General features: G+C 38.1%; 1 protein-coding gene and 1 long non-coding RNA gene across 3 annotated transcripts in view; one reads left to right on the plus strand and one right to left on the minus strand.

The window, feature by feature from the left end:
* Positions 1 to 3,353, plus strand: part of LOC107989568 (uncharacterized) — a 31,860-nt gene extending 28,507 nt beyond the window's left edge. The window contains exons 7-8 of the long non-coding RNA XR_003052009.1: positions 2,589 to 2,682; positions 3,284 to 3,353. This is a non-coding gene — a long non-coding RNA (uncharacterized LOC107989568). The remainder of the gene's footprint in view (positions 1 to 2,588; positions 2,683 to 3,283) is intronic.
* tnmd (tenomodulin) overlaps positions 1 to 12,500 on the minus strand; it is a 35,226-nt gene that overhangs the window by 20,970 nt on the left and 1,756 nt on the right. Inside the window, exons 2-3 of one of the 2 annotated variants that reach the window (XM_025063262.1) lie at positions 11,780 to 11,871; positions 3,273 to 3,407 (exon numbers count right to left, since the gene is read on the minus strand). In XM_025063262.1, the coding sequence (XP_024919030.1) occupies positions 3,273 to 3,407; positions 11,780 to 11,830 (186 nt within the window). In that variant the 5' untranslated portion in view covers positions 11,831 to 11,871. Of the gene's footprint in view, positions 1 to 3,272; positions 3,408 to 11,779; positions 11,924 to 12,500 lie in introns of those variants that run through there. The other variant, XM_008326486.3, reaches the window with a different exon arrangement.

Here is a 12,500-nt window from a genome sequence, read left to right on the forward strand (position 1 = left end):
TATATATATATATATATATATATATATATATATACACATATATATGTATATATATATTAGCATTTTCAGCTTTTCTTTTTAGATTTTCACCTACATATATGAGTAAAGATATGTAGCACGAAATATAAAGCAGCTCCAGGGAAGATGTGCTGCTTAGTCAGGACGTTGAAAGTTGCTATAGCACCGTCAAGATCAGAGAAGTAAAATTATTGGAACACAGCTGTTGCCTTTGGAGACAAACAACTCATTGGTAATTGTTAAAATAGTGTTCACACTGTGATTCAACCTTAAAGACCCAATAAAAGCGGGACAAGTAGAGATGCAGCCGTATCTCAGTGGGACCGTGGCTTCATGATGACGACATGCTCTCAGTCTGTTAGCACGACTCCTGTGTGGGTTTATGTCAGGTCTGCTCTGTTCTTCCCTTTAATAACGCTGAAAATTGTCCTCCCTTTAAAAAAAACCCTCTGGAGAAGGATGACATGTTCTGCTGTGATTTTTTTTTTTTTTACTGCTTCACACTGACTCACTGATCAAACCCTAAAAACGCCCCATCGTGGTCACCCTCTGATTAAAGACATGGAAATTAAGCAGCCAATGAGAGAAGAAGTGAGCGTTTCATCTAAAAGGACAGACAGTAAATGAGGAAAATGATCCGTTTTTTTTTTTTTGCTGCTCACTGTCTGAGTTCGGAGGTGAAAAGACTGCAGCTATTTAAATACGGACTCTTCAGTCGCTTTATGTCGCATTGGAGGGTAAAATTATAGCTTTGAGGACGCTTCAAAAGACCGATGCCGCAGAATAGTTTTCTGAAATTTATACAATACCTTTTCACTGACTCCAGGGTTGGAGTTTCACCCTGGACGGTTCTCTAGTCCATCACAGGGCCACATATAAGTGGAATTAACCATTCACACATTTCCATGTTAGACTTGTTACTGAATGTCTGTTTTTTTGTCTGGCACTCTGTTACATGTAAAAAAAAAAAAAACAACAACAAGGTTGAAGGATTATACAACGGAGAGGTGAGCTGAAAACATGGACAGAAATCCTTCAAACTTATAGCATAGAGAAAGATGCCAAGAAATGAAATTAAAGGCACACATACCACAGAAACAGGCAATTCAGACCTTTAAAAGCCCTTGAATAAAATTGGAGATGGATAGGTTGAACAACCATCAATGTATTTATAAAGAAATACAAAAAGAAACGAAAGTGTATGGGGAAATATAAAATTAAGGGAGCAGCAAAACTGCAAAAAGGATTGAAATCCTGCTTTTATCCTTCAGTATTGAACCAAGTGACAAACGGTCTAAACTATGAAGTTAAGTGAAGTTTGGAGCCGCAGACAAAATAGCAGCAGGAACACACAGCACAGAAAAGTCTGCCCAATCAGAACTCATTCAGAGAATAGAACTGAAACCACAGCAGGGGATGGGAGCTGTGTGCAGCTGCGCCAACAGCACCCTTCCCTCTCATGTTGTCCCCTGGCTGACCTTTGTGCTCTTTATTTCTGCTTCAGAGCTGCGACAGTTGAAATATACCGTATTTTCCAGACTATAACTCGCCCCTTTTTTTCATCCTTTGGCCCGGGTTTGCGACTTATACTCGGTTGCGACTTATATATTGAAATATATCATTTCGCACGTTTGTTATTTCACACACTGACAGCCGCTAGAGGGCACTCTAGGCTTGCGAACCAGTATCTGCTACTCCTGTAAGTCGTCATTACAAAGTCGCTCTCAGCGTTGCAAACGTTTGCTTTTCATTTTGAGCTGCTTTTGCTTGAAATGTGGCTAATATAAATGAATAAATATATAAATGAATATATTAGGCAGACACATTTCATTTGTTCGATTTAAAAAAAAAACCCAGGCACGTTATCGGGTTTTCATTATCGGAGGGAAAAACAATTGCGTTTTTATTACCGATATATCATAATTATGCTAATAATATATATATATAATGTCTATAATAATATTATCTATTATTAATATTATATATAATTATAATATATAATATATATTATATAATATTATGTATATAATAATATATAATTATATATTATAATAATATATGCCCATAATATCGGACATCTCTAATACACATATATATATACATACATATATACATATATATATAAATATAGATAAATAGATATAGCTATAGATACAAAAATATGAGTCCTTCTCACGGGTCCTCACGGTCACATGACCTGCAGCCTGACCTTCTGATATAATCACTTAGATAAAGGTGAAGCCACATCATCAGGGCTTGAAATCTGATCTTTAATTACTGCCAACAGATGTTGATACAGAAGCTCAGGGAGAAGACACCAGTCCTGATCTGTGTGTCCTTGCGAGCGTTTGTTTGTCTGTTTGTGTGTGTGTGTCAAGTTCTTAAGCTCTGGGCAAAAATGTTCTGTTTACTGTGGGCCCATTATTGTTGTGAGCCACGTATCTCACAGGCGGATTATCCCTCATCTTTTATTACCATGTTACATCAGCAACATCTGGCAACATCCGCCCTCCCTCTGTCTATTTAATCCTGATTTTTTTTTTTTTTTCCCAAATCTTCTACGTCATTAGGAACATCTCCTCTGACTGACAGGTGGAACCTCACTGATGTGGAGTCCAGAGACTAAACTTCCTCCCCCGAAGACCCCATTAAATCCAGACCCAGGTTAGATATTCATCAGCTGCACCTCCTCTGACCATCATTTTTATTAAAGAGGAAATAATTAAAGAGGTTGTCTCCACCTCCAACATGAAAAATTCAACAAGGACAAAAGAAAGAAAAAAAATGTAGTTTTAGAGAAGATTTATGTCCAATATGGACACTCTTTGGCTGTTCAAATTTGAATACTTTTATTAGCTATTTATTTTATTTTTTAGCTAACTTTTCACTGTATGTTTGGCCAATTCTAGGAATAATCAGCTGTCAGTACTTTTATTTTTGATTTATTTAATAATTTTTTTTTCACTGATTTTTTCTGCAAAGAACATTCACACTGTTCTGTGTTTGAATGTGAAATTATTATTTTTCATAATAATAAAATTATTATTCAAACCAGAAAACCATTTTTTTTTTTGCAATAACACAATAATAGACTCAAAAGCTACCACTGACTTAAAAAACAATGTACAATATACATTTTCATTGCCGACCCTGAACTAGTACCAGGAACTGGGATCAGTCAACCAAAGTATCGATGCTGTTCCTGATATGAATACTTTTCCATCGCTATGACTTTTGAGTGTTTGTCGTCTTACTTTTCCCACAGTTGGACTCCACAAAAACGTCAAGCTGAGGGCAGACAGAGCCAGAACCAGGAAGGTCAGGGTAAGAGCCAGAGCCACCTTCTGGTAGGTTTGGTACCTGCTCTTCTTCTCCCTCACTTCCTCAACCTTCACATGGAAAAAAAAAAAAAAGAAATCAATCAGTCAGTCAATTTTTACCAATTTATTCCAAATGTGTCACGTCAATGGCTTTTTAGCACAATACAGTAGGATAAAGAGGTAAACGGTGCAGGTGAGTATTTAGTCAGTGAGAGTTGGGACTTCAGTCAGTCTTAAGCCTCAGAACTTGACTTCAGACTCGACGACTCAAACACCTTTTTTTGCAGAATATTTTCATTAGTCTTATTAGATGCAATATAAAATATTAAAATATTCGTGTATTATACAGTGGGTCCTTGACTTACATTTAGAGTTGAGTTTCTATGCAGTGTAACATAATTTGGAACTCACATACTGTATAAAGTACCCGTGTACCCCACCTACACTAACACAGCGGTGACATCATAATCCAGGACATAAACACATCGGAAGAATCTGACTAATGTTTGGGAGCCATGATGAAGAGACAACACCAATGTGAAAATATGAATTTTCCCCACGTACCACTAGAGAGCGCTCGCGTACCGCTGGTGGTATGCGTACCGCAGTTTGAGAACCACTGACCTAACTGACGATGTATCCGCTTGCTGGGCTGTACGCTGGGCATAAAAATCAAGCTGTACAAAGGAACAATCGAGTAAAAACAACAACGGTTTGAAACCCGATAAATAAAATGAATACAATCTGATACTAGATAAGTTGACAAATAAACCACACTTCACCGATGCAAAAACTGTAGATAGATAGATGCAAAATATAACAAAGTTTGATGTTCTAACCTGGCTGATTTTGGTTTTTGTCAGACTGTGAAAGCAACAGTCTGAGGTTATTATTTCTCAACAGTACAAAGAACAGACAGAAAATACTCCAAAGAAAACAATTCAATAGATGAGGTCTCAAAAAGAGGAAATCGAAATCCTGATATACGGTACTTATAGTACTATAAGTATACTAATGAGAGAATTCATTATTTTATTACATTTTGTGGGAGGAAATTAGTCAGGGCATAATAATAGCAATGTATATTAATCGTTAATCAAGATTTAATATGGTTTAAGAGTTCGGGGAGCCAATGAGAGGAGGTCTCAGCTCCTCTCTCACTTTGATGGACAGTAACAACTCTTATACAATTATTGTGAGATGGATGTAGAGCAGGCGTGGGGCAAACTTTTAGAGTCGTGGGCCACGTTGGGTCCTAAAATTGAACAGGGGGGCCGGGTCAGGAGCAGATAGATGGAGCGTTCGTGTGAACTAAGATGAACATGACATGTAAAAGTCACGCATAAAGGCTAAAACGCAAACATGCGAAAAAGCTTTTAGCAGCATTTTCTACTCCATTTATTGGGAAAACGTGGGTATTGCAGAGAAAAGGCAGAAGTATAATGATAATATAAATAAATTATATTATTTGGAAAAGTTTGACTGGCCGGAATAAGATACTAAATCGGACGCATCTGGGCCCCGGGCCGTAGTTTGCCCATGCCTGACGTAGACGGTGTTTCCAGTTAAGAGGTATGAGTCGTCTGGCCAACAGTGTGGTTAAAGCAGTGGTTCCCAAACCCCCTTTGGTTCATAAGAACTTTTTTGCATCAACCCCACCCCCTCCCCCCCCACCAAAAAGGGAGTTCCCTCAAAAACATGTACATTTTATGCTAGCATTGCCAACTTGTCAGTCGGCGGGAGTGAGATTTTCTGTTTTGGGGAGGGGCAGGGCAAACTGCACGGGGCTACTACTGCTGCTCCGAGCAGATCGAATGGGCAACAGCAAAAACGAGAGCTTTACAATATTATTACGAGATATTCATTTTACAGCGCCTTCAACCAATCAGTTTTTTTTATGCTAGTCTTTCGTTAGACATTTACAGCATTTTTCATTGATTTATTCCATCCCCAATCCCTGCCATGACACTAAGTCCCCTCTAGGGGGCGTACCGCCCGCTTTGGGGAACCTCTGGGTTAAGGCAAATACAGTCGTCGTGATTTCGGAGGTGATAGGCTACGGGAGGACACCAACTGAGGCACAGAGAGAGAGAGACAATGTGACTAGCCTGAGGGCAAAACCCAAAACCAGAACATATGGGAATGATCATCTTGGGAACGTCTGCACCAACTACAGTCACACACATGCGGGTAATTTCCGAGATAGCCTCAAATTAGTGCTTTAAGTTTCGGGTGCAACTCTATCTACGCTGTAGGCGGCCGTGTCTGCCACAGATGGATGAAGGTGAACCAGCCTCAGAACTAGTTGCCAACAATCCACAGATAAAGTGATTCAACAGCCGTCAGCAGTAGAAGGTTATCTGTCTGTTTTTTTTTTTTTTTAATTAATTAAGGATGAAGGTGAAGCTGTTTTGAAGTGTTTATAGAGCTCTGATTTCCCCGAGTCCCCGAGTTTGTTTGTTCTCCACGTCTGTGAGTTTTCTTAAGAGACTTTGATTTTTTTTCTTTTCCCCCATGACAATCTAAAGATAAATTGTCCATAGTTGTGACTATAGTTGTCCATAGTAAGTCTGAATTGTTGTCTGTCTTGAGATGGACTGGCAGATTGTTTTTCCTATTGAGCGCTAGGATTGGGACCCGCAACCCATCAAAAGATTACGCTTTAGAAAACAAGTTATTTCGGTTTATTTTATTTATTGCATTGGATTTATTATCAATACAAGTTATTGCTATTGCCATTCAGTTACAACAGGTTGAATGAATTGGTCCGACAATATTATTTGAGCTGTTAATATCTAGTGTTTTAATATCTAGTGATTCCCCAGGTACGGTAAGACTGAATAATTCAAGTGACTCGAGTTTTAACTTGACACGACAAAACCTCAGACTTGACTTGACTCGCCCAAAGGAAGAAGACTTGGGACTAATGTCAGGACTAAGCAATGGTTAAATAAAAAGGAATACGAAATATAAATTACATTTCTGGGACAGGGGAGAGCATGGTTCAGCCACTCAGTTAAGAGACTTTGTCAAACGCGTAGCCCATCAAAATGCACGGGCGGCCCCAGCTGAAGTCAGTCATCCCCTATTAACGATGGCCCTATTAGCTCCTCCCGTGACCTGTGAGCTGGGAAATGAAAGGCGTGGAGGTGCCGTCATTTATATAACCAATGTCAGGGTGCGTCCGACATGGACACCCCTCGTCTTCTCGCGCCTCATCAGCTTCTCTGATCAGATGGGGATACATAATACATCAGACAGCCAGTAAGTGGAGGGGAGACATTCATCACTGTCCACCTTTCAAATTAGAACTCACAGACGTGGCAATCAGTCAGACACATCAGTATTCAGTCCGGGCTAAAGGCTTTTTCTGCAAAGACGTCTCGTCCATTACAGCTTTACAAACCATTGTTTGGTAAAAGGACGCCCGTCACCACAAAACGTCCTCCTCAAACCAAAGTGTTTCCTGTCTGAACATTTGCTCTACTCTGTTAGTGTCTCACTGTCCACACTGCGTTCAGAGTATGGATAAGTCAGTGATGTCCAATAGTGTTTGTGGCCCACAAACTGGACTCTATTTTGGAATCAATCAGGAGTTTTTTCTATTGTTTCCAAAGAAAACTTTAGGTTGGGATAAAACTTCATTTCTTCTGGGGTTCGTTGACTGCTAACTGACAGTGAACTTTCTTTGCTTTCTTCGCTAGTATGAATCGCACAAAAAAAAAGCATGATAAAGAAGAAAAAAAACCCAATTTAGTTGCTCCGGAGTACAAGTCACACCAGTGCCCTCTAGCGGCTGAAATTAACGAACATGTACATTTTTAATGGTACAGGAGTAGCAGATAATGGTACACAAGCCTAGAGTGCCCTCTAGCGGATGACAGTGTGAAAAAAACGTGAAAAAAATTAGCAATTATATATTTTAATTTACAGGAATACCAAGTACTGGCACACAATCCTAGAGTGCCCTCTAGTGGATGACAGTGTGAAAGAAACGTGAAAAAAAATTAGCAATTATATATTTTAATTTTAAGTCACAAACCCAGCCAAAGGATGGAAAAAAAGTGTGACTAACGGTCCGCAAAAGTACGGTAGTTGTTGAACAGATTTCAGACATGGACGCTTGTGTAGACGTAGCATCTTGATTTACCTTGTTGTAGTCTGTATGAGAGGTTTAAAACCTCGTTCTAATTTTGCGAATGTTTTTTAGCCCTACTTAGTGATGAGATGCTACCACTGACATAATGCTCATTATTTTTAGCATTTGTGCTAATATTTAATATTATTATTAATATTATTTAATATATAATATTTAGTTCTGTCATATTTTTTTTGGTTTACCTTCTATGCTAGGTTTGAGCTCATTGGTTACGTTTTTGTTTTTGCTATTATCTAAATTCTGAAACCTTTCCCAGCAACTTGTCATTTTATAAGTTGAAGTTGAGCGTCAAACCCATTAGGCCGTGATTTGTATTACAGACATAGACCAAGTTTTCCAAAATGGCTTCCAACATTTAACCATATTTAATGGACGGTGTCCTTCTGCCTTTTTATTGATTGGAATAAGCCATCTGGGTGAGACGATTAATGAGTCAAAGAACTGTGTCCTTTAGCCTCGCTGTCTGTCTCTATCAGTGTCATCACACTCACCTGTGTCTCTGTCATTAGTCTCACTGGTGTCACCTGGTGCCTGCACTCTGTCCTCATGGGGTTATTGGCTATGGTTTTTGTGACCCAGTGAGTTGTTTGATTTTTTTTTTTTGCACTTTGTTACTAAACTTCCTGCACCTGAGTCGAGTCTCCCTCGTGCTGCATTTGGGTCCTACTCCTCCTTCCTCTCTTAGAGCTACAATAATCCAGTTAAACCAGTGTTTTTCAACAATGGGGTCACATCCCCACATTGGGGTCGTCTGGTTTTCAAATATCAGGATTAAAAACACCACACACAATCTTAAACTGCCGTACTCTCACATTCATGAATATAAATTGGGTTAAAAATAAATGCAGCGTAAAAAAAAAAAAAAAAAAAAAACATCTCTGAGCTGGCGCATCTTGATTGACAGCTATTTGAGTTTCTGCGCGTCAACCTGTCGAAACACAAACTTCTACTGTAATCGGTAGACAACAACCGAAAACGAATTTCTTAGTCGTAAAAAAAAAAAAGTTCCAAGAGGAAAGAAGAAAGAGGCACCAAAAAGATAAAGGGGGGGGGAAAAAAAAAGTCTTAAAAAATTTGTGCCAAAAAAGGTTGGGAACCATTGGTTTGTTATGTCAGCAGCAGCTGACAGGTGATTGGCAGTAGGTTAAAAGAAAGGAAAAGATCAAAATGACCATAAAAGTTTATGTGAAGGCATATTTTTCAAATATAGCAGGGGAACAAATCTCTGCTCTTTGCCCAGATTATACCCTCACTAGAACCTTAAAAAGCAAAGCTTTAGACCCTGCTTTACATATTTTGTTTACATTAATTAGGTTGCATTTACATACATTTTATAATCTTTCTCGAATTAAAAAAAACAAACATTTCTTTTGATCAAACGTTAACAGCAGGTAGAAATTATTTACGACAGTCTAGTAAAAAAACAAAACAACAACCCTGAATGGAACCCAGCCTCTACACTACACTAAGCCCATTGTTTTTCTTTTAAAGATAGCAGCCACAGAAATGTGATGCACGTTTACGTTTCATGGATCAAAAAAAAAAAAAAAAAAAAAAAAAAAAAAGAAGGCTGCACTCAAAGAGCCAGAAATTCCTCCATACACATTCTTTGTAGAAGGGATGGAAAAATAAAGCGAGGCTGGATGAAATGGTTTCTCTGGCAGGTTGCATAAGCAGTGGAAACTTATCTCCAGGAGAAACCTGTTTGCCAGCGCCTGGAAAATCAAATACTCCAAAGGAGGAGGAGGGAATAGGAGAAAAATGCAGGCAGGATGAAGGAGTGAGAGACACAGTCGGCAGGGGCGGGGGGGGCAGAAACTGCTGTTTAAAGGTTTAGGAGTTCACAGTCCGTCTGGTGTTCCTAAAGAGCTTTGAGGAAGAACTGTGTCTGGAGCCTCCTGCTGTTTGGATGGAAATATGGAGAACTTTCTAGGACGTTTATTCGAGTCGGGTTCTTATTTATTAGTTCAAGCTCTGTCTTCGCATCAGGATCTGTTTTTTTTAAAACCAATCTAATTAACATTTAAAAAAAAAAAAAAATAAATGACACACTTTCTACGCAGTAACCGAAGCCATGAGTTGCAGACGGCTCCTGGAATCACATTTTTTCTCTTCAATGTTTCCAGGTCTAGGTATTTTGGGGACATTTTGGTTTCTGCAGAATCTAGAAGAACTTGCTGCACGTAATTTAGTTATTTGATTTATACAGAGAGATAACAGGAAACCACATTTAATTACCGTATTTTTCGGACTATAAGTCGCACTTTTTTTTTTTCATCCTTTGGCTGGGTTTGGGACATACTCGGGTACATTTGTTATTTTCACACCGACTACGCCCACTAGAGGGCACTCTAGGCTTATATACCGGTATCTGCATTTATTTTAGCTGGTGATACAAAAATAAAGTTGTATCTGTATCGAACGGTATATGCGGTATATAAACTGTTACTGTTCATTTGTGACACTCGTACGTCCAAATTATTCAATTATTTCGCACACTCTTTTAGGTACTCCGCAAGAGAAAAATCAGCTTTAACATTTCAAATAAATAAACTTACGTAAAAGCAAGTCTTTTTTTTTTTTTGGACAGGATATAAATTAAAAATCAAAGATGAAGTTGAATAGGAGTGAAAGGTGAAGGTGATGAGCCGAAACAAATAAAAAAAAGATAACAAAAACGGTTTTATTCTAAGAGCAGTACAGCAGGTAGTGTGGATTTTTTTGTTTTGTCAAATATTTCTTATTTTATAGCTATAAAAACATCGACATCCATTGATTGCACACATTTACGTAATCTTTTATAAACATTTTGAACAGTCCAGACAAAAAACTTTTTTTCTTTTAATTTTAGAGGCAAAAATGTCAATTTTATCAAAATGAAACAAATAGGGATGGCCAGTAATATTGACCGACCGATATTATCAGCCCAATGTTAGCATATTTTGTATATCTGTAAGAATCGTTTTTTTCCTCCGATAATGAAAACCCGATAACACAATTCCTTTCGTCACATGATCTGCTCAAAAAAATACTTTAATGCCTTGGCGACGGACCAGTCAGATGTCTCAGTGCCCTGAAGAACTTTTATTGTAACACATCTGCAGCAACTTGTTCTAAACTGCGTTATTGCTCTCAACCTAGCTTCACCAAAATCGTCTTTTCCTCCTCTCACATTCCCCCCTCTTCCTCTTTCTCGAGTTCTCACCACGCCTCCTCACTCCCACTCCCATACCCATAACTGTTAACTCCTTCATAACACATGAACAGAGCATGACCGATAAATAATTTTAATTTATCTTTATGAGCGATAAACAAACGTCTAGTCACTAGATGGCAGCATTGTAGCTTATTGTAACCGGAGTTCAAAAGTATTTTAATTCAATCCTGTAGGGGGGCAGAAAATAATTGAGAAACACCGTTTTAAGCCATCACCTTAGTGAGCAGGCAACACTTTACTTCCGCTGCTGCCCCCGCTAAATTGGTATCCGTTGATATTGGAATCGGAAATTAAGTTTGGACGACATCGACATAGCGGAGATTGGCAAAATGTTAATATCGGACATCCCTAGTAACGAATTTAATTAACATAGAAAACCAAAAAAAAAAAAAAAATAATAGAAACAAGCATCAGGCTGTTGCTAATGGATTCAGAAAAAAACAAACAAAAAATGACTAATTTCTATCTTTTCTATCCCAAATGTAGCTGAAGCTTTTTAAGGGAACAAAATAGAGAATGCAATAACAACTGGACTCAAATTCAAGTTTCCACAGTCTTCCAGTAGGTACTGGACAGGATTCTTAAAAACATCAGAATATGATCATAGTGCAGTCTGGTGGTGACAGAGTAATTTTTTGGAACTGTTTTTTTTTCAGAAACAAAGTGAACCTCTATTCAAGCTCTATGGAACTGCAAACCAGCTTATTTCCCGTAAAGGGACACCAGACCTGTATCCAGTTCAGAATTTAGGTGACCCGAAAAGGTCGCTGCAGAAGAGCCATCCCCAAACTCTAAAGCGACTGATAGAATTTTTTTTATTTTTTTATTTTTTTTGAATGATGAAAAAAGTGTGACGTTGACAGATTTGTCTCCCTCTCTGGCAGTTTGCTATTTTCTTTTTGTCCAAATTTACTCATTACTGGGCTCATTAGTGAAGATAAAATATGTGCAACATACTTAAAAACATATATATATATATATTTTTCACTATAATAAGAAATTATAATTATATATATATTTTACATAATTAAAAACAAATTTAAGAAACAAAAAAACTGAACTCACATCCTTCCAGAGGACCTGCTGACTTCCAGGTTGGTTCTCCATCTTCTCCATAATCCAGGAGCCACAGGAGAAATCTGTCTGATGCTGGAATTCTGAGGAAAATACAGAGCTATTGAAAAATGTGGCACAGGAATATTCCTGTGCTGTAATCTGGGAGTGAGCTTGTTAAAAAAAAAAAAAAAGGAGAGGAGGAGGGAAGGTTCAGATGGAGTGGAATTACTGCTGCTCCGACTTCAGCAGCAGTAGCAGCAACAACAGCAGCATTTGTTAAAACCATTAGAAATCACAGCAAAGGTTTGATTTCACTTGAAAAGGAGACAAAGAAACATGTTATAAATAACGCCGGAATTTGAATTAGAAGTGCGCAGGTAACAAGTATAAATACCACAACGGGTGTTTAATCCAATTTCCTTTCGTGTCAATATACTTTTGTTTTTTTATTCTTTTCTAAATTCTATTTTTCACTTCCATGCTATTTTTGCTCCTTAACTTTGCACCTTTTTTCCTCTCCTTGTTTCCAACCACCGTCTTTTGCTGCTGGCGTTCTTCATTCTCCGTACTAATGTGACACAGATGAAGAGAAATAAGGAAAAAAAAAAAGGAGTTTTTTTTTGTAAACTTGAAGGCATCTGTGACCATATATGTTTTCAACTTTATTTATATTTGTGCGGTTGTGCACCATACTTCCCACCTCCCTTTTTTTCTCTTCTCTCCTCCTCTT

This window comes from Cynoglossus semilaevis, chromosome 15, assembly GCF_000523025.1.
Source record: "Cynoglossus semilaevis isolate Cse_v1.0 chromosome 15, Cse_v1.0, whole genome shotgun sequence".
Taxonomy (NCBI): domain Eukaryota; kingdom Metazoa; phylum Chordata; class Actinopteri; order Pleuronectiformes; family Cynoglossidae; genus Cynoglossus; species Cynoglossus semilaevis.